Raw genomic sequence first — 24,161 nt, forward strand, 5'->3', positions numbered from 1 at the left:
TGCTACACTAGGTTAGTTGCGGCGAGGCGACGATGGTGGTCGTCTCTCGGATCCCCTGGGAACGGGGACGGGTCTTCTTGAAGATCCGGGGATGGTTGGGTCCTCCAGAAGGTGTTGGATGGGTTCATCTCTTCCTCAGTCGATCGCCCACGGATCCCCGCAGTATAGTCGGGGGAAGGGCTTCTTGAAGATAGCTTGCTATTCTTCACCTGTGGCCGATCGACCCTCGGATCTCCCTCAGTAAAATCGGGGGAATCGGACTGTACCTAACTGATGTGCGGTCGAGCGTTTTATATATAGCATAGACCCAGTCCATTTTACTGTAGGGAGGACAAGTTATCACCATGACCAAACTCCATACCATCCGAATTTCTTTGATTAGTATAACCTGTTTCATGACATCACTCACCCCATAAAGTCATACGTCCCGTATGAAAACAACGAAGAGTAACATATTTATTTTTTCTTCAAATAATATTGGTACAGAAGTAAATAGGAACATGAGAATATTTTTCTATTCATTTTCGCACGTTCTCATTGAAACTTTTCAAACCTCATGATTTACAATTTAAAAAATTCGATCTTTTTTATCTTCCTACCTTCAGCCCTTCTTGTGACTATCTTCCCACTTTCTGTGACGTAAACAGGGTCATACTGACACTCTTTGTGTTGGACTGATGGTTTCTACGTTATGGGCTCACAAGACACAGCGTCTATAACAACAGCAACCTTGGCAGGGGCAAAATCAGACATGGGCCTAGTTGGTTTCCAAAAGAGTCTACCTTCTTCAATCTGCGAATCACCATTATTTGGAGGTGTCTTTTTACTCCTTTCTTCACCCATGTCTTCATTGAGCATTACTCTCACTCTCACTTATATCTTCGGGAAGCAAAGACTCCTTGATGATCTACAGGATCCTGTCTGACCCAAGATTCTGTATTAGACTCGTTACTTTCAAAGTGAGCTTTACTTTGAACTGTTTCTACCTCAACACCATTGTCTTCACCAATATCATGCTAACCGCAAAGTATACAAAAACAAATCGCCAAGGACAAACTTTTCAAAGCTAAGATTTCGATCATGATATGTCTTTTGCCGACACATAGCTTGCTTTGTATTTTCTCGTACAATTTTGTGAGCTTCTTCTAGGCGTTCCTGTAACTCCCAAACTCATTGCTCTCGAGGAGTGACTTTCAACTCTTCCGGTAATTCGTACATGAGATCTAGGGGTGTAGATGTCTCTCTACCTAACATAGGAAAGTTATGGGTATAGCCACTAGTCTCATGAACTGCTGATCGATAGGCCTTCATTACATATCCCAAATTGTTTGATGATCGTTCGAGTGCACTAAACATGGTGGCAAGGGTTTTTTAAACCGCTTTACCATCCCAGGTAGGTGGTAAGATGATGTTATGGGTTTTTTAATATGTAAAAGGACACAAAGTTCTTAGAACAAATGGCTTTCGTACTGTCTGCCCTGGTCCAAATGAAGTATTCTTGACACTCCAAATTTTGCTTTTTCAACCAATATTTTAGCAACAGTTTGGGACTCGATGTTGGGCATGACGAAACTTTCTGTCCACTTAGTAAAGTAGTCGGACACAACCAATATATACCGATTACCCTGATCGGTCTTTGCAATTCTCCTAAAATATCCGTGGTCACTCTTTTTATGGAGATTCCAGATTTAACCACCTTTATTAGAGTTCTCTTTGTAACATTTGGACCTTTATTTATAGAACATTTCTTACACCCCGTGACGTATGTTCTCACATCCTTCCTTCACACAGGACAATAGTATTTGCTTCACACTCTTTCTCTTTTCTTCTTATGACCTACATGTCCAACCCCTTGAAAACATGACAAAAGTTGAGTACTTTTCGCCGTGCTCTCGTTGGTATAGCACTTTCAAAGATAGGATTTCCCCGTCCCACTACCCCTTTCCTGCAAAGTAATCTATCCATAACGAGTAACATGTTCCATTGTCTTGCAATGTCTCTGACAAGAATAGTTTTTGCTGCCAGTTTTTCTAATTTGGGTTTTGTTCCTGCTTTCAACCATTCAATGACCAAAGAAACATCTTAATCTTTTTCTTGAATACTTTCGAGAGACGAATCATCTGGTAATTGAGTGTCATCCTCATCCTATACAGACCCAGATATTTTGTCTTGATCCCCTACCCCCGCTGTGGTCTAGAGGTAGAGCATTCGCCCCGCATACGAATGGTCGGTGTTCGAATCCTAGTCTCGACAGACCTAAGTCGTTAAAACAGGTAGTGGCAGTTCCATCACCAAATGCTCGGTATCAGGTGGGAATGTCACGAGACCTCGGAGATGACCTTATCAGAGGATGTCCCATGTCACAGTAGGTGTGACACACTAAGAACCCTCACTGCTCAATGGCCGTAAGCACCGAACAAAGACCTAAGTTTGAAGCCTTTCACCGGTCTTGGTGACGTCTCCATATGCGTGAAAGATTCTCGTGAGGAAAAACAAGATACAATCAATCAATTAAGTAATCAATCAACTTCTTGATCCCAAGAAGACAAGAAACCACATTGTTTGCATGGTATCCTACTTAGGACATTAGTATTTTGATGTTGCGCTCAAGGTCGGTGTTCGATCAACATGTCGTATGTACTTAGCACCTCAAGCCACCTTGCCAGTTGGCCTTCCGGGTTTTTAAATTTCATCAGTCATCTCAGGGAACTGTGATCCATTCTTATACGAAATTTTCGTCCCTCAAGAAAATGCATAAAACCCTTAACAAACTGGACAACTGTATTGAGTTCCTTTCTGGTGACACGATAACTTCTTTCACTCTTGGACGACTGGCATATGCAATGACTTTCTCATGACCTTCTTGTTCCTGAGAACGTATAACCCCGATTGCATCTCTGCTAACATATGTATCCAATATAAACTCTTTCGCGAAGTCAGGATGACCTAAAACTGGAGAAGGTATAAGCTTTTGTTAAAATAAATCAAAAGCATCATGGCAGTCATTATTCCAGACAAATGGTCTACCTTTTTCAGTCAACTTGTGTAGGCACTTTCGATCTTTGCAAAGTCCTTTATTATAAACTTTCCATAATACCCACATAGTCCACGAAAAGATCTTACTTCACTTGCATTGGTAGGTACTGGCGAGTTTTTCACACTATCAATCTTTTTAGGATCTATTGTTATTCCTTCCTAAGAAATTATGTGGCCCAAGAACTTTACAGACCGCTAGAACAAATGACATTTTTTGGCCTTTAATCGCAACCCATTTGACTGAAGTTTGTCAAACACTCGTCCTAAATTAACCATCATTTCATCGAATCTTTTCCCCATTATGATGATATCATCCTAGTAGACTAGCCATACATCCTATTGTAATCCAGACAATACTGTTTCCATTAATCTTTCGAACGTAGCAAGTTCACAACAAAGTCCAAAGGGCATTACTCGGAACTGAAACATACCTCTCCGTGTGGCTAAAACTGTCTTAAGTTTGTCTGCAGGGTCAAATTCCATCTGCCAATATCCAGAAAACATAACCAAGGTGGAGAACCAGCTGTATCCAGACAATTGTTCCAAGGATTTGTCAATCCTGGGCAAAGGATATGCGTCTTTAGCTGTGCAAGCATTAAGACGTCTGTACTCTACACAAAACCAATAGGAATTATCTTTCTTTTTCACCAACACAATAGGTGAAGCCCACGGGCTTATCAAAGATTCTATGAAATTGTACTCCAACATTTCGTCAATATTTCTTTAAATTTCTTTCGATAAATGCAAAGGGCATGGGGAACGGGTTGCTTTATCGGTCTTGCGTCCTCAGTATCAATCTTGTGTTTAACTACATTGGTTTTCCCAAGATTATTGTCACTCTTGGCAAACAAAGATGGTACTTCCATTGAAAATATTTCACTACCCTGGCCTGCCTCTTGTTAGATGCTTTACAGAGTCTTGATACAATTGTTCGATATCAAGTCGCTCTGTTAGATAACAGAAGCCATCCGAATTTACCTCATCTGTTTCTTGGAATTGTCCAATCTCGGTATTCTTATACACCACCTTTGGCTCAGGGTCCACATTCAACAACCGTACTAGTACAATATTATTTTCAAGAGGTTGGGCAAATGTTCTGGCTGTCAATGGTCTGTTTATATCATCTCTATCTTTGGACTCTACAATACATTGGGATTGAACCTGTCTCTCATTCAAAGTGCATACTTTCCCTGGTACAATTAATTCATTTCGAGGTGGTTTGCTGACTGTTTCTTTAGCCACCACTCTGAAGCATCCAAATTTACCTTCGTACACCACCGGAATACTATCATCCTGAAATGACAAGACACCTTGTTTTTGCATCTATGATCATATCAACATGTTTGATCATACCCAATCCCAATATACCATCTACTTGAACTTCAGCTACTAAAGCTAACGTCTTGATATGATGTTTCCCAATTTTCATCTAAATATTGACATTACCTTCCAATATCAATTCATCGCCATCTGCAGTAAAAACGTTCATGCCAGGCTCTTGGACCTATAATTCCCCTTCGTCTTTTACTTTCTTCATTGACGCTGTTGATAACATGGTGACAGTAGCCCCTGTGTCCACCAACATTTTCACTTTTATGCCATTAACCATTACATAAATGAACATTCCTGTTTTATTTGAGCATGACTCAATTCTCCGAGTTAGATGCCCACTTGAACTCTTATGATTATACTTTTTCTCAGCATTTTTCTCTCCGGAACTCTTCTTATCAATAGGAACACTTGTTTTTCTCTGGACAATTCCTTTTATGTCCTTTCTTATGACATCCATAACATTCTATTGTATCCTTCTAGGCACTTGCTCCCACCTCTGGTCTGTCCAGAGGTCCTTGTTTGCCCAACTATCTATTTTGTATTGTTTTTAGAAGTTGTGAGATTGATCATTGTTCGTTATATTCACCTTTCATCCAAATATTTACTTAATCGAGATGAGTCAGCCCTCCGCTCTTTCTGAATTGTTGAATTTCCTGTCTATGTCTGCCATAGATGCCATCCTGTCATTCAATTCCATTTTGAAAGAACCTTCATTTGTGGTTACCTCTTCCCATAACTGGTGTTGGTAAGCCCTGTAACCTCGTTTGTCTTCTGCCCTTAGGTGTGCCTCCAGCTCTACTGCATGCTTTATGGCATCGTTTAGATTCCTAGGACGCGCTTGTTTAATTCTTATTCTCATGTCCGAATCAGGCAAGGCATCCAGAAATTGTTCCATTGCCAGAGTTTCCTTTACTTCAGATGGGGCCTTTGGATACGCAAGATTTGCTAATCTTCCGACAGCATGTTCCAATTCTGGTTTAGTATTTTTTGCTCTTTTCCGCCTCTACCTTAACTGGACTCTGTACAACTCCGTTTGCTTGGGTGGAGCAAAGCGTTCTTCTAGAGCCTACACAAGGTAGTAAAAATCGGTGTTATCATCTCGTAAATTTCAAAGGACAGATTGAGCCTGACCACGAAGAGATGCCGCGAGAAATAAACCATTTCCCTCTTCTGTCCACTCATTAAGTTTGCAAAGGATATTAAAATGGGTCATATATATAGTCCAACCACGAACAACTCCCATCGTAGGTTGCGGCTTTGACCTCCCTTCTGTTTAGTTTCCTAGTCTCAGGTTCTTTTCCTTAGGCAATTGGTCTGCGATAACGCCTCTCTGTGATAGTACTAGTATCCACTCCAGCTTCAATGCCCTTTCTAATATCTGAAAAAATGATCAACCAAAAGACTCCTAGGAATATTTGAGGAAGGCTGACCACTGGCAATCCCCGAGTCGTATTTGCCATGAATCTCTGATTCGCGAAGCCTTGGCGTTGAATGTAAAACGCTTTCATGAAAGGTGAAGATAACAAACAGTGATCAATCTCAACTCCTATAAGCAATAGAGAGTTGGGTAAACATGCACCCCTGGGTATACCAGAGGTGGGATCAGGTGCCTAGGAGGCGTAAGCATCCTCTATCGACCGGTCACATTCGCCTTGAGCCCTATATCTTGATCAAGTAAACGAGAGTTATTCGTAGTCAAAATTAGTGTGCCAAGAACGGCATAGCAATCGGTATGAAACATGTAAGACAGTATTTGATCTAATGATAGGTTGTATCGTTATAACGACCATAGAATTTGTGAAATACTGACTTTACACGAGGCTGTTTGAAACCCCTGCACCATCAACTTGTCAATAGCCTGCCTCGATTTAAAAATCAACCATACGCAGAACAAGCTCTTGCGTATCAAAGCACTTGAGAGATATAAACACCATGTTCAGGTAATAATGGAATATTGCTACATAAATATGGGACGTTGTCAGTTTGCCGTTAATAGTTACTTTGAATAAAACATACAAGTAGGAAGCAAATGTAGACGTCTCTGTGGTGTCTTTTATTTCGAGTTCACACACACACACACACACACACACACACACACACACACACATATATATATATATATATATATATATATAATCCAAATAGAAAGATTTTTTTTTTTTTACATATATATAAATTTATACATATAAATATCTACATATAAAAAAACACAAACATATATGCATACATACAAACATACACACATATAGTATACTGTTATATAACAAAATTTATTAACATGTTATGGCAAAAAATGTTGTTATTTTTACGGAAAAACAACACAACAATATAATAATGTACATAAAGAACCTGAAACTGCCATACGCGGGGTTAACAATTCAGTTCATATCACAACCCCCATGGCAGCACTATAGGAGGACAGGACCCCTCCTCATAGTGGGAACTTCTTGCAAATACCAGTATATAAAAGGTTCATTACAAAATTTTATTTGATATAGAAATATAGTTATTTGTAATCAATTCAAATTGTTCAAAATAAACTCACATTGAAGCATAGTTAAAAATGTGCATATACAGATATTTGTCAGAGGTTTCATATTAGAAAAAGTCACACCTGCAAAGGTGTATAAATTACAATTTGTCTTTAATTGCTTTCATAACTTTAGCATATTTTTTTGTCCTGAATTTTTGTGTACACTTCTGTATAAAAATTCAATTTACTTTTCATGTGATTACATATTTCTTGAGGTTTTTCGTCTTTGTTATCTAATCTACAGTACATTTTAAACTTGTATATTTTACAGGCAATAAGAAATATTATGCTATTCAAAAAGAGTGTCTTTTCATTGTTTTCATAGTAAAATCCTATCACAATTGTTTTCCACGATATATCAAATTTTAAAATTTGTTTAACAATGTCCCATATATGAGAAACATTTTTACATTTTAAGATAAGATGTTCATTGTTTTCTTTAACATCTCTGCAAAAGACACAAAAATCATTTTCTACTATTTTCCATTTCTTCAGCAATTCTCTGTTACACAATAGGTTATTTAACAATTTATAATTAAATTCTGATATACTTCTGTCTCTTATGGATAAGATTTTTTGTTCATAAATAGATTTCCAAGCCGTTTTTGGTATTTCAAAAACCTTTCCGTAATATGCTTGGTGTAATGGAGGTATAAATTTTTCATGGCAAAGAATTTCGTAAATCAACTTTGAATTGATATCACACACTTTAACATGTCCTTTACATAATAAATCGTATGATGTATAGAAAGAGTTGATATCACACAGTAAATATTTAAAATTTGTATTCACCTGAGGATGGATGTTAAAATCCAGAAAGCGCTAGTGATTTAAATATATTTTGGAACTGTATATTTGCCTGCTTTTTTTATTGAATTATATATATATATATATATATATATATATATATATATATATATGTGACAGACTCATATTATACATGTATATTGTATAATTAATATGATGGGTATATGTATAAAGAATTGGTTCATTGAATAAAATGCTTAGGCAAGGTAATGTAATTTAAACATGCAGTCAAGCATAAAAATTTGGTCACTTTCCCAGTGTAATGGCCTGGGGTATATAACTATATTTTGGCCAAATGTCCCTTGTGTCTTTTAATTTCATTGGTGTTTTAGTTTGTCTTATGTCATTGGATTGGTCTTGGAGATTTTCCCTCCAAGAGTTCTGTTCTTTGTGGTCAGTCTTTATTCAGTTTTTGAAGAAGAGAGTTGATTTCAGTAGATCTGACATATTTTGACAATTAGACATAGACCCGACATTTTTCCTCTTGAATGGTAAGTTAATAATTTATTACTAATGCTAATCTATTCTATAATTCCTTTACTAAATGTTAAATCTGTAATTTTGCATAAAATTCCTTTTGTTGCCACATTCCTGGAATAAATGATCAGTGAGAGTGAGACTTATATAATGTAAATATCTGTGATAGTAATGTATATGATTCGTCTCACTGTGATATTATTTTAAAGTAAAAGTATGTTTTATGACTTACAAGATATTGTAGATATCATAATTAATTTATTGATCAGACCAGTTTGGTGTCATCTGTAAATATTGTTCACTCGAGCCTATTCCCATAGAATGGTATGCTCACTATATGGTTTTTATTTAATTCAATAATTAATAATGTTAATACATATTATAATGATAATTATTGTAAAGTTTTATGATGAAGTTAAAGTCTATAGGACTTGGGAGATTTAATATGTGATGTATACAGGTATAGAGTTATCTCCCTTGATATAGATCACCGATGTAATGCTATAATCGTATATTGGTTGTACATCAGTAATTATGTGAAATTATAGTATTCATGTTTTATATAGCATATTACTTAAAATTGTTAAACATTGTTGTTATAGGGTTTCATCATTGGACAATTCGTGCATTGCATGGTAACTCCTGAATAAACGTCTTGTCGAGAACCCAAACAGGTGTTCCTGTTATTACTTAAGGGAAAGAGAAACCTGTTACATATATATATCTCGAATCGACACATGAAGGAAAATTATTATTATCAATAGATAATACGTCGTCGATATATTTAAATGTCGAATAGAAGGCCACAGTAAGAGAATTTTTCTTCTCACGTAGTTTTTAAATATTTTCTGCTTCATAAGAATATAAAACAGGTCAGCTAACATAGGAGCACAATACTGTCGAACACTTGATTTCAGCTCTCTTATTTCCTCATGGAGAACTGTCATCTCCTATTCCAAGTCAGCAGAGTCATCTTACACATTCAAACATTAAAACACAGCAACATAAATTATAAAACAAGTCAAGTGACTCCCTGCACTGCAAAATGTCAATGTTGTCACGAAAATTCTGTAACGCGTGTCCGACGGCAGCTGAGCGGTCACTATTACCATAACCCTGGAGTTGTTCATTGATAATATCTTCGTGGTCTTGATCAGGTCTTCCAACAGTCTGTTGGAATTCTCATGGGCACGAATTGTGCTCCTTTATTAGCTGACCTGTTTTGTATTCATGTGAAGCAGAATTTATTCAAAAACTTCTACATGAGAAGAAAAAAATCTCTTGCTGTAGCCTTCAACTCGACATTTAAATATATCGACGATATTTTATCTATTATCATTTTCATTCATATATCGATTCAATATATCCCAGTGAACTCGAAATAAAAGACACCATAAAGTCCTCCACATGTGCTTTGTACTTATTGGAAAAAATATCAATAGCAATCTAACAACTCAACTTTATGACAAACGTGTTTACATCTCTCAACTGATTTGATATATGCAAGAGATTGTTCTGCATACAGTCAGTTTTTAAATTGAGGCAGGCTATACTGACAAACAACTTGATGTTACAGTCTCATTAAAGTCAACATTTCGCAAATTTTATGGTCATTATTACAATCTAGCTTGCCAATACAATCTATCATTGGGTCAAATGCTGTCTAAAGGTTTCATACCAATTGATGGACCATTCTCAGCACTATGATTTTTACTACGGATAACTCCATTTACCTGATCAAGATATAGGGCTCACAGTGGGTGTGACCGTTCGACAGGGGATGCTTACTCCTCCTAAGCACCTGGTTCCACCTCTGGTACATCCAGGGGTCCAAGTTTGCCCAACTTAATATTTTGTATTCCTTATAGGAATTATAAGATTGATCAGTGTTCATTATCTTCAACTTTCAAAACCTTCTTCAGGGTCATAAATTAAAAACCTGACACAATCCTTACAATGGTGATCGCTTTTTTATTTTTTGTACAGGATCTGAACCTAATGAAAAAACTAAGACAAACAGCTGCTTGCAACAAACATCATAATGATTTCATTGAATTTGTCATCACAGAATCAGTAAGTCAAATCTCAAAATCTCAGACTTGATGGGGTAAAAAAAATAAACCACTTCGAGATATTTGAGTCTTTGAGATAATTTGAGGTTAAAATACATTAAGAAAATTGAGTTGGGACTTGCAACTCCCTTTCATATACCCATGGCATTCGAGATATTGATGTTTGAGATACCAAAGTTCAAATGTAAATACACACTTCTTGATTATGGGAGGAAATAAAACTCTAAATCTTACACAATGTCATCATCTTTGGGAATTCTAATCTAGCAGCAGTATTTTTATCCCATGGACATTAACACAGGGATGTTTATTAATACTGATAAAATATCACATACTTTTCCCAAAAACTAAATAAAATATACTAGTACAACATTAAATTCATGCAGTTATATATTCAATGTGAAAAGTTTTGTAGTATACTATGCTATCTAGCTGAGAATTTCAACATAATATATGGAGACACACAAGTAAGTTAGGGCTAAATATAGACGTTTCTATGCAGACGAGATGATTCAAATGCATAACATCCATTAAAACTACCCTGATACACGTTTATTCTGAGCATGTTCCTGTATCTCTTGGTACTTGAGAAAAATTTACCAACATATACTTGGCACACTGATTTTGACTACAGATAACTCCGTTTACCTGATCAAGATATAGGGCTAATGTTGGGTGTGACCGGTTGACAGGGGATGCTTACTTCTCCTAGGCACCTGATCCCACCTCTGGTGTGTCCAGGGGTCCATGTTTGCCCAACTATCTATTTTGTATTGCTTGTGGGATTTATGAGATTGATCACTGTTTGTTATCTTCACCTTTCATACACTGCATAGGTCTGACTATGATGTCACATTATAATGTTATGTATTGCTTATTATGGATGAAAACAAACAATGCCAACAAAAAAGTGGCTTTGACACAAGGGTAAATACACTAAATAAATTAATTATTAATAATTAAGACAATATTAGTATGAAAATAAACAAAATTGTCTCCACAATATCACTATTGCTGTGCAAATGTCGTCTCTTCATCATGTAACCAATGATTAAAATATTTCAAGTGTAATGATTGTCAAAATGCATAGACTAGTATCATTTTCTTAGATTAATGATCGAACAAGGTGATGTACAGGAATTGCGCAGCAATAACATCAAGATGTATTTAATTTTACTTAATACCTTCTGAAAGAATCTCCAAAACATTTTGTGCTCATGCCATTACACTAGATAAATTTAGTGTAAATTTTTTTTTCGCAGTATAAGTGTCATTTTGTGACGTGATGAAGTGTAATTAATCATAAGTCATATATGGCATCTGTGTTAAACCTACTTCACATTATAAGAGTCGAGTATGAATTCATTGATTTTAAAATCAAAATTATTGGTTCTCTATTTGTTCAATTCTCATTTGCATAAAAAGAATTGTAACTGACCTAATTCATATGCAAAACCATACATAATATATATATCGCATCCAATAGAATTAAACACCAATATATATAAGCCTGAGAGCTGCTATTGGTTGAGAGTTAGAACAGGATGTGATTACAAAACGGTATGTTTCCTTACGTCTATTGTGTATAGTAATGATAATTACAATTTAGCTAAAACATAGGTAAACATGCAAACATCATTTTACTATCACTTTAAAAACTAATTTGCATGAAACATGACACCTTCACTGAAAACATGAAACTTGAAACATATGCTTAAATTCAAATCAATGTGTGTAAATCAAGAATTTTAAAGTGGAAATTTTGCATGGACCTAGCTGGTGTATTATGGATCCTTGGTGCCGGAGGATGATATGGTCATTGTGATGTCACTGATATTGCACATGCAAAATACTAAGTACCAGTATAAGATAAAGTTTTTGTAGTAAAAATAATAGAAAACATAATAAACTAGAGTCATGCAGTTTTTCATTAAAAGTAAAAACGTTTTGGTAACAGTAGAGTTAAATATACAACTGGGATTAATGATAATCAACAGAAGCATGTAGCTGTGTGTAGTGTAAACAAAAATACATTTAACGTCATAAGAATGCCCCCGAAATTTTTTTATGGAATTTATAAAACTATTTGAAAATGTTTTAATATTGTTAAAAACCCATATTTACCACAAAATGTTTCTATGAAACCACCTTTATTTTGGTATTATTTATAAATCTTTAAAAATATTCGATGGAATTAAAATATTACTCAAAAATTGAAATCCTTCAAAAACATCTTTTCATTGGTGCATTTCATGTATTTAGGTAGCTCAACACTCATGGGACTTATCAAAATTAATGGTTCAAAGTAGAAAATTTGTATTAATTTCCACTTCATATAGATTAATTTAATAAAAAAAAACCGAAGAAAATATATATGTTGCCAGATTTTTAAAGATGTTGGACATACAAAAACAAAACTTTATATCAACATCAGAAAATCGCACATTTAAATATCAATTTCAACTATTTAAACATAAAATGCTGCTTTATAAATATATATGAATTAATTGTGGATATCAAGGAAATCATTGTATGATAGATAAACATATAATAGAGAAATACCAGCATACATCTGTAGGAGTTATTGCCCTCGACAGCATTTTTGTAATACAGATAATTGATTATTCATAGAAAATATACACCTTTTCAATATCAAATTGTTTATACTGGATTTTTTTTATTATAGCCTGTGAATAAAATTCCTCCTAAAGATATATTTCTATCATGCATAAATTTTAATGAAATAAAGATTTTGTAAAAACCTATATGATGTCGCATGAACCTATATGACGTCACATGAGAATGGGATTCCCTTAATGACCCATTTTAGGCCATTTAAATTGTTGTTTGATCAAGTAACAGAAAATCCCATGTAAACACAGCAAAATCTGCTTCATTTGATTATATTTAAAATTTTGGGTATCCTAGGACCTTAGGCTTAAAGGGACTGGTTCATGATTTTTGAAAAAGATATTTTGCATTTTTGATGCATAAAAAATATGACTCATTTAATGTTGAGAGCCAAAATTTTGACCTTCTGAATGCAAGAATAAAAGCAATATTTTAGCCTATGTAAAAAAAGACTAGAGTCTTTTTATGTATACAAACAAACCAGTGAAATATTAGTTTTGTAATATAAAGCATCTTAATTTTGCATAGTCACAAATTTCAACTTTTAGATGACAGTCTACCCAAAGAATGCTTGAAATGTGAAAGATACTGTAGAATCATTTAAATTCGTGGGGGCCAATTTTCGTGGATTGCTTAATTTTTACAGGTTCGTGGGGACATAATTTCGTGGATTTATATATTTGTAATATATATTGTATATATATATATATATAATATATATTGTATATTCATTGAGGATGTAAATTCGTGGGTGAGGGGTACCCACGAATTCCACGAAAATTGAGCCACCATGAATTCTAATGATTCCACGGTACAATAAAATTAGATTGATATCCATTTCTTTTGAAAATTTCGTAAACAATAACATACCGCAATCTTTGTTCACAAAACAAATAACAAACTCTCTAAAATGAGCTTCTGTGATAATGTATAACCTTACTTTTTATGCGAAATCTTTTCAATACATTAGACAGTAGCTAGGTTTTGATCATTAAAAGTAAAAAACAAAATTTTGGGGAAAATCGTGAATCAGTCCCTTTAATGTCACTTCCTCAGGTAACATCAACAAATGTAAAGATTTATTTCGAATCATGCTAAATACATGTACAGAAATGAATAAAAAGAAATCAACCATTGTAAAATAGACATAGGACACAATGTGTTGCATACTAAACATAAATCGAATTTAACTTATTAGAAGATAATTTAAAATAAAAGTCAGTTATAATTGCAACAAACAGATTTATTGACATATTTGTTATATTATGTATGTCCTAGTTGTTATCAGTATCAACTGCAGTCATGATAAAAGGAGTATTTTCTCTCTATAAAAGTGATCATTGAATTTAAAAATTCTCAACTTATGATAAATAATTCTATTCATAATGATTCCATGAACAAAATTCATAATCCAAAATATGATATAAACAATTTGAATAAGCTCTCCCATTTCCTGAATTTCAGGTTACATAGAGAGGCAACATTGAGATACCATCAAGATATTGTAAAAAGATGTAAACAGAGATAAAAATGTTTGGCACTCTAAGGTTAAAGATCTAGGGGCATATGAAATAGTGACAAAAAAACCAGATTGTCATCAGGCTCCACTCTTTATAAAATAAAATGGAAATAATCAATCCTTACTTGTTTCACTACCATTAATCATATCGTAGAGTTCTACATCCATATTATAAATGTTCTATTTTCTATTTGTTCATACTATAACAGGGTACATGTAGAGGAATTCTTTTTCTGGGTGCCCTTATCAGATTTCATTACAGGCATATTTTCAGATGTTTGATTACCCTGACCTTTTTGTTTGTCTTCATTACCTTGACCTTTTCCTGATTCATGGCTGCCCTCCTCTGGAATGTTTTCTCTAATCTTCTTCAGAAGCTCATCAAAATACTTTCCCTCCCAAGATAACTGCACACTTTCATCCTTTGAGAAGTTGACATACAATAACTGTGTAAGAACCATACTCATTGGTCCACTTGGGGGCCAGTCTATTTTCTCCATCAACATAGGGATGATAGGCTTCTTCAGAGCATCTGCTAGACTGACCTCTCTCCTGCAGTTGGCAGACAGGGCGTACTTGGTGGTTACCGAGGACAACACAACCTTACAACCTCTGACCCCCCCGTCAATCTTGTCAAACAGGGAGTCCCCTCCTCCCATTTGATGAATGTCCATCCAGCAGGTGAACCCCAGACTGGTCAGTCTCTGGAACAATGCACATATCTCCTTCTGCTTTCCCCATTGGTATGAGATGAAGACATCAGGGGAGGTAACTTTTTCCTTCAATGAAATTTTTTAAACTAGTATTCCAAAAGCATTTGATTCATCATCATGGTAAACTGGATATAACTGAATTTTCAATATGTATCTTAAAACATCTGCACATATGTGTTCTCTATAAATGCATATTACAACTTCAATATTTCCTTTGCACTCTCCTTTATGAATTATCATTCATAGGTAAAATTTCCAGGTGTCACCCAATATGGTTTGGTTGATTGAATATTGTTTTACGTCCCTCTCAAGAATATTTCACTCATATGGAGACGTCACCACTGCCGGTGAAGGGCTGCAAAATTTAGGCCTATGCTCGGCGCTTATGGCAATTGAGCAGGGAGGGATCTTTATCGTGCCACACCTGCTGTGACACGGGACCTCGGTTTTTGCAGTTTCATCCGAAGGACCGCCCCATTTAGTCGCCTCTTATGACAAGCAAAGGGGTACTGAGGACCTATTCTAACCCGGATCCCCATGGGAATATATGGTTTAGAATTTCAATATGGTTTGGAATTTCAAAAACATTTTATGCAAATTTAGAGTAAAGCAAGAGATAAATGAAAATGAAGTTATGAAATTTAACAGACACAGAAACTGTTAACGAGAGGGATAACTATATGCAGACCAAATATCAATCCCTGTGAAAATCGAGCCTTAGCTCTAAACTCCACTATGCACATTGAAATAAAAGTAAAAATAAGATACGGTTGTGAAACACTATGCCCCTGGTGGCACTTTTGTTTTACCAAGAAAAAACAAGATTTGTGAAACACGAATGCCCCTAATGACCAATGTCAAATTTTTTATAAGTAGGTCAAACTCCAAGGTCAAGGTCACACAGTAGAGAATACTGGTACCCATGGAAAGGTCTTGTCACAAGGAATACTCATGTGAAATATCAAAGCTCTAGCACTTACTGTTCAAAAATTATTAGCAAGGTTAAAGTTTCAGACAGAATGACTGATCAGACAAAACAGAATGACTGATCAGACAAAACAATATGGCCCCCCCCCCCCCCCCCCCCCCCCGATCTTCGGGGCATGAAAAAATAACCCGATAACAACAAATCTGTAAACAAGGTAAAAAAACTTTAGCACCAAAAGAAAATTCTTGTCAGAAGGAATGCACATATGAAATATGAGAGCCCTATCACTCACTATTCAATAGTAAAGTTTTGAAATTTGAGTCAAACTCTCAAATAGTTTGGAAGATATCACCTTGGTTAAAGTTTTAATAGTAGGCCAAGCTCCAAGGTCAAGGTCACAAGATTAGTAATGTTGGTGCCAGAAAACAAGGTCTTGTCACAGGGACTTCACATACAAAATAAGAGCCCTATTGCTTACCATTCAAAAGTTAAGAGCAAAGTGAAAGTTTCAGACAGACAGAGAGTACAAAAACATGTCCCTAACTTAAAGGCATGAAAATGCCAAAAGTCAATTTTTTTTCTTTACACGAAAGTTCACAGGGCTAATTTTGAAATGTGTAGATATGTTCAGCATTTTATCATAAGGTTTAAATAGAAATGTATTGGAAAACCTCCATAATCATCTGTGTTCACATTAAAAATATCTCTCAGCTATAGATATCTTAACATCGGTCCACAATAACAGAATATAACAAACCAACTTTCCTATATAAAAAAAGGGGGGCAGTCAAGGTAAAAGGAAAGGGAAAAGGGGCCAATTGAGGGAATGAAAAGGTGAGAGAGGATGAAAACTGGAAGACATTAGAGGAAGATTTAGGAAGTAGATCCCTCCTCCCCTCATTTATTCCAACATGATTTTGTCTGCAATATTTCACATTATCAATTACCTGATTTTGTACTCTAAGCTGTTATGAACAAGATCTATAATTCTATATATCAATTTAAACATAAGATTTGAACATTCCTACATAATTTCAATTATCTCAAGGTTTCCAATGCCTGCCTAATTGTAACATCTTAAAACATTCAAAGTACACTCCACTGCATATTCAGTTCTTTTTATTTTTGTTAAAAGTTAGATAATGTTTAACTCATAGAAATTGATTGGTACCATGGGTGTGTCATCTGCAGCAGGCTTGAAGGCTTTTTCCTGTTTCCTCTTTGGAATCACAACCTCCTGGGCTCCTGAGATCCACCAGTTCTTGTACTCTGATAAATGGTAGTACATAACACAAGGAAATTATTTACATTTGTGTTCTTCATACAGTTCATGAACCAAGATGCAAAAGTAAGGTATAGCTTCATGCTCACAAACCACAAGTACAGAACAAATTTTGGTTTATTGAGTTTCCATGATAGACAGATTTAGAAATTTAACAATTATAACTGACCTGTGCTTGTAAAAACAAACTCTGTACCTTTGGTAACTGTTTTTTCATCCGGCATCACTTTTAAACAGTTAAGCTGCATGAGGAGTTCCGTAAACTTAGCAGCAGGCCAGATTCGATCATCCTTCGTTTCCTCTTCAGGTCTTTGGAAAAACCGGATAAATAGGTATTCACTGAATATTGGTCCCATGGAACCAGCAGGAGGCCAGGCCATCTTTTCTATCAACAGTGGGATCATTGGCTTACCGAGATTAACAGCGAGATTTACCTGAAGTCATTTATGACAAGAATAAATACAAATTCTTCCAACACTTTTAAAAGTTGCTTGTTGGGCCATATCAATGTATGACAACACGGTGTACCTCTCTGTTGCAGTTGGGTGATTTTGCGTACTTCTCCGTCACACAGGAAATGATGACTTTGGCAGCTCTGATTCCGGAGTCAATCTTCTCAAACAGCTTATCTCCGCCCCCCATCTGGCCCACATCCATCCAGCATTTATATCCGGCCATCTCCAGGTGACGACTGATCTGCTTGACCTCATTCTGGTGACCCCACTGGTAACTAAGGAAAATTTCAGGGGGTTCTGGGTAATCTACTGGTTCATCTGCTACTACTCCCTCTGAAAAAATGTAGTACATATATTGTTATGTTAAATACTTCAATATGATATCATCAACACAGCATCCTTCTTTAAAATCTTGCTTTTTAATATATTTCCCAAACAGACCTGCAGCTTTCATGGCGTTTTCTACAATAACAGCAGCATCCAAACGATTCATTTCCTGCAGAATATTCAGCACTCCTCTAGATGCCTCAAACGTTTTATGTGTGGCATACCATTCACTCAGCAGCGCCATGCAGGGATCTGATTGGGTGGCCCAACCTCTGATGTCATCAGGACTGTAACCAAGACGACTAGCCAGGAGTCTCCAATCATGTTCAGATTCTGGATTCATCAGTTTTGTTACATCTCGAGACCAAGTAGGTGCATTACTCATTGTCTGAAATATTGTGATTCTCTTGATTATATCAAGGTGACCTATTATGTATGATGTCATACTGATGTTTCTTACAATCTAATTAAAATTAGATTTGTAAATCAAGATCCTCTACAATACACTCCATACATATTTTTAAAGGTCATTTTCAATGTCTGTAATAAACTTAATTCCTTCAAAAATACTGGACCAAATTTCCTAGCTTCTCAAAGTTTTAGGACCAAGAATGTACATCCTTTTAATAGTACACATGTATTTGCTCCTCATCTTGAATTGCAAAAAATCAAAGAGAGCTGAGTCTTGTCTTGGTTAGCAGAGTGTTTATATCCACCTGAGCTATTGACAAACTTCAACTTGCAAAATAGAAAACCTAACCAGTCAATATCAGTATGGTTGCATTAGAATCAATGTAATATGAATACAGTAAATTATCACGCCTCAGACAAAATTGTTCAAATCTAATTGGTCAGATCTTGGTCACATGACGCCGTGAAAAAAACCGTATCATGCGAGTAAAATCCGTATTGGGCGAGTAATTTTATTTATCGTCGGGTTCGACTTGCAGCCGTGTCAAAAGGAAAGACATTTGACTAAGTTGTATGATATAGACCCCCCACATATACAGTTAGAGGTCTTCGACGTGATAAATTCGTTACACAGTTAGTTAGTGACCTGATACGGAAAAATACATGGTGTGAAAAGAAAACCCGTATCGGGCGAGGCGAAAACTAATAACATGGTCATAGTGAACCTCTGGGTCAATGAAAAACAATTCATTATAACCAAATTCTGTTATATTCAGTTTTGTAATTTTCCTCTCAAAGGGGAATAATTATCATTTCACAATAATCGTGAATTCATTATAAGCATGTTCGTTATAAGCATGTTTTACTGTACAGTGCTTGCCTTGACATGTTGACACGTTCTGTTGGCTCATTAAACCCAAGAAATCAAGATAGCATTGAACAGAAACAAAATACCTGTTTACATGATGGATTTCCTTTTCAGTTTCTTACAACAATGTCAGAAATGTTTAAGTATTTAGTAAACATGTCTCACCTTTTTATCCACCTCCTCCACTTTCACTTTTGTTTCTTCTAGGTCATCCTCCACAACATCAACCCTTTCATTGACCTCCTCTAGACCAGTCTTGACCTCCTTGATATCTTTACCATGCTCCTTGACCTCTCTGTGAACTTTATTCAGGACGACCTTGGTACCTGCTACACCAACCTCTACTTTTCCGATCTTTCCCGAATGGGCGTCAACATCCTCAACAACCTTCTCCAAACTGATTGAATAACCAATAAATAATAAGAATGGCAATATTGATTACATACAGTTTTAAAGTACAGTAAAACATGGATATAGCAAACCTCCAGGGCCAGGAAAAAACCCCAGTTCATTATGACCAGACTTGTTGATATTTTCCTCTCATAGAGGAATAGTTACACTTCACAATAAGTGTGAATTTGTAATATATATGTGCGCTATATAGAGTGTGTTTTATTGTATTGTTTAAGCTTTACTTAACTTGTAGGAAATGAATGACCATAAACTCCGGCAAAAATGACTTGAATGCAAGGGATTATCAACTACTATCAGGAGATTGGCCATTAGTATTTTACTACTGATGAGTCTTCTAGGTGACCTGACTTAGATTTAGCTACATGTACTTGTGAAACACCAGTCATTCTCTGCATTTATTTGAACTGTTTGTGCTGAACCGGGAGAGCAGCATGAATGGCCACAGATTTTCTTTAAACTTCATGCAGTGAGAGAATTGATTCTACTACTCAGTTGTGCTATGTTTGGTTGCCATGACAACAGGCCAAAACCTCTGCCAAATAATAAAATTTTGTAATGCAATAAGATATATTACATCATTATTTAGATTGTTTATTGTGAATATTTACTATGTTTATATCTTATCCTTATCTTTAGAATTACCATTTTTCCTTCATACACATTGAAAATCAATTATGGCATCATATTATATGAATATTTTTTTGTGAATATGTTATATTTTGGTTTAGAATCACCATTCTTCTACAAAGAAAAATTAATGATATGATTATTACTAAATCAATAGCAATTCAATATATTGATAGCTCAGAAAAGGCCAGGGAGGGGTTATTTAAGAAATAAAGTTTGTGTTTCAGTGTATGTTGCAGGATTAACCTCTGAGGTCGAGAAATGGTGTTTTGAAGCTGTGACTTTTTTATTTCAAACAACATTTCGATACTGAGGTTATCCTGCATCATCCATGAAAACAAAAACTTTATTTCTATTCTTTTACGACTCTGAAATATACAGCCGATCATTTAGCTATACAACTACGAATTGGGTCACTGTTAAGATGGCAGTTTCTGATACAGAAGACAAACCCTACCTGTTTTTGCTGATGAAAATAAATGGTATACTAGATCTATTTTACAAAATACTTCAAGTATTTGGTTTGATGTTGACAGATCATATCAACTGCTTTGAATACACATGCAGTCCAAGAAAACTACACAAACGTGGAAGAGGTTTAATTTGTCTGTGCATCAACCTGTTTACAAGTCTATTGATCTTGGAATGCAGACGATTGTTTTATATTAAATTACAAATGTTCTTCAGTCATTTATAAATTTGTTTTGCAAAATATATTTATTTATTCTTATGGTCATAAACTTTAATTATCAGTTATCAAAACATGAAGTGCAAGTGAGAGGGGTATCAATTATCTTATAATCGGTTATTACGTACTATGAAGGTATATTGCAGAATAATGACTGCAGCATTATTCTTTGCAATAGCCATTTAATGCAAGTTAGGTTTTAAAAAGTTATCTCCCCTTGCACAAAACATTTCATCAGAATTTACCAGGCGACCTAAATTTCTTTACAGATTATGATTGACAATTGTTTTATGCATCTTTTCACCAAAACCTTCTTTAAGAAATTGTCTTTTGTATTATGAAAGGTGAAGATAATGAACAGTGATCAATCTCATAACTCCTATAAGCGATACAAAATAGAAAGTTGTGCAGACATGGACCCCTGGATATACCAGAGGTGGGATCAGGTGCCTAGGAAGAGTAAGCATCCCCTGTTGACCATTCACACCCACTGTGAGCCCTATATCTTGATCAGGTAAATGGAGTTATCCATAGTCAAAATCACTGTGCCAAAAATGGCCTAAAAGTCAGTATGAAACACGCCAGACAGCATTTGACCCAATGATAGGATGTGTTGGCAAACTAGACAGTTATAATGACCATAGAATTTGTGAAATGCTGACTTTAAATGACTGAAACTGTTGAAACCTCAGCACCATCAACTTCTTTGTCAGTAGCCTGCCTTGTATTATTTTATGTGCTAAAAGCAAGTTTTTCCCATACAGTATACAGAATTAATAAGACAAAAATTTTAAAGTATATGGTTATTCTTTAAAAGTCAAGTGAATCATTTTCTACATGGATATCCTTTATATAAATGTAAAACCAGGGTTTTAATATCTAGTTTTTAGAATCTTAATTCTCCCTTGATAATTAAAGCAATAATATCTACAACTGTCTCGTTTCCTTGGTTACATCTGAAACAATGACCAGCTACAGCTATTGCTATAGAGAATTAGAGAAAAATCGGCACGTTATCTAATTATATCTTCAAGGAAACACCATCACTGAAATCATTGTCCAAAAGTTTCCATGTTATCCTAAACATCTTGTCTACCAATTGTCAATCCATTATTTTTGTTTATTTGTTTGGATGCATGAAATTGTTTTATTTGTTTGGATGCATGAAGTTGCTTTGTTTATTTGTTTGGATGCACAAAGTTGCTTTGTCTATTTGATTGGATGCATGAAGTTGCTTTGTTTATTTGTTTGGATGCATGAATTGCTTTGTTTATTTGTTTGGATGCATGAATTGCTTTGTTTATTTGTTTGGATGCATAAAGTTGCTTTGTTTATTTTTTTGGATGCACAAAGTTGCTTTGTCTATTTGTTTGGATGCATGAAGTTGCTTTGTTTATTTGTTTGGATGCATGAAGTTGCTTTGTTTATTTGTTTGGATGCATGAATTGCTTTGTTTATTTGTTTGGATGCATGAATTGCTTTGTTTATTTGTTTGGATGCATAAAGTTGCTTTGTTTATTTTTTTGGATGCATGAAGTTGCTTTGTTTATTTGTTTGGATGCACAAAGTTGCTTTGTTTATTTGTTTGGATGCATGAATTGCTTTGTTTATTTGTTTGGATGCATGAATTGCTTTGTTTATTTGTTTGGATGCATGAAGTTGCTTTGTCTATTTGTTTGGATGCATAAAGTTGCTTTGTTTATTTTTTTGGATGCACAAAGTTGCTTTGTCTATTTGTTTGGATGCATGAATTGCTTTGTTTATTTGTTTGGATGCATGAAGTTGCTTTGTTTATTTGTTTGGATGCATGAATTGCTTTGTTTATTTGTTTGGATGCATAAAGTTGCTTTGTTTATTTGTTTGGATGTATGAAATTGCTTTGTTTATTTGTTTGGATGCACAGTTATTTGTTTGGAAGCATGAAGTAATGTTTTGTTTATTTGGTTGATAAAAATCTGTGATTCAGATTGCCAAAAATAGTTTATAATTTAATAGTACAAAAAAAGAACGGACACTACAGTATTCTTGTCTGACCTTCTCCCTGCCATATCGTCCAAAAGATCCTGGGCCGCATCTTTCACTTGCGCTGTTGGAGCATCAGCCCTTTTTTTCTCTATTAGGGCTTTGTCATCCTCTGAAAAAACTTCTAAACCACGGATCTGCAACATTTCTCTCAGTCCCATCAATGCCGCGAACAAAACAGTATTATCATTGGAGCTCTTCAGCCTCTCTATGAAGAAGTTGTAAACAGGCATTTGACAGTTCTGTTAAAAAAATTACACTGATTTGTTTTGTCATTGCACATAAACTAAGACGTACACAATTCACATAATATTAAATATACAGTCAAACATCGTTATCTCAAAATTGATGGTGCTTAAAAAAAACTTTAAGATATCCAAGCGTTTAAGATATTGAAGATAAAATACTTAAAGAAAATATAGTTGAGACTTCCAAATCTTTAACATTTCCATGTTATTTCAGCAGCCACACTGAACCTACCTCACTGACAGCCACCCTGAACCTACCTCACTCACTCAGCCACACTGAATCTACCTCACTGACAGCCACCCTGAACCTACCTCACTGACATCAGTCACCCTGAACCTACCTCACTGACAGCAGCCACACTGAACCTACCTCACTGACAGCCACCCTGAACCTACCTCATTGACATCAGTCACCCTGAACCTACCTCACTGACAGCCACCCTGAACCTACCTCACTGACTCAGCCACACTGAACCTACCTCACTGACAGTCACCTTGAACCTACCTCACTGACAGCAGCCACACTGAACCTACCTCACTGACAGCAGCCACACTGAACCTACCTCACTGACAGCAGCCACCCTGAACCTACCTCACTGACAGCCACCTTGAACCTACCTCACTGACAGCAGCCACACTGAACCTACCTCACTGACAGCCACCCTGAACCTACCTCATTGACATCAGTCACACTGAACCTACCTCACTGACAGCAGCCACCCTGAACCTACCTCATTGACATCAGTCACACTGAATCTACCTCACTGACTC

At 35.6% G+C, this 24,161-nt stretch overlaps 1 protein-coding gene across 1 annotated transcript in view; it reads right to left on the bottom strand.

Annotated features, from left to right (window-relative positions):
• Window positions 1-10,146: 10,146 nt before the first annotated feature.
• LOC125649761 (uncharacterized) overlaps window positions 10,147-24,161 on the bottom strand; it is a 44,499-nt gene continuing 30,484 nt past the window's right edge. The window contains exons 16-22 of the mRNA XM_056166280.1: window positions 23,155-23,384; window positions 19,557-19,788; window positions 18,227-18,500; window positions 17,859-18,118; window positions 17,527-17,764; window positions 17,220-17,317; window positions 10,147-15,186 (exon numbers count right to left, since the gene is read on the bottom strand). Coding sequence (XP_056022255.1) covers window positions 14,608-15,186; window positions 17,220-17,317; window positions 17,527-17,764; window positions 17,859-18,118; window positions 18,227-18,500; window positions 19,557-19,788; window positions 23,155-23,384 — 1,911 coding nt within the window. The 3' untranslated portion in view covers window positions 10,147-14,607. The remainder of the gene's footprint in view (window positions 15,187-17,219; window positions 17,318-17,526; window positions 17,765-17,858; window positions 18,119-18,226; window positions 18,501-19,556; window positions 19,789-23,154; window positions 23,385-24,161) is intronic.

Source organism: Ostrea edulis, chromosome 5, assembly GCF_947568905.1.
Source record: "Ostrea edulis chromosome 5, xbOstEdul1.1, whole genome shotgun sequence".
Lineage (NCBI taxonomy): Eukaryota > Metazoa > Mollusca > Bivalvia > Ostreida > Ostreidae > Ostrea > Ostrea edulis.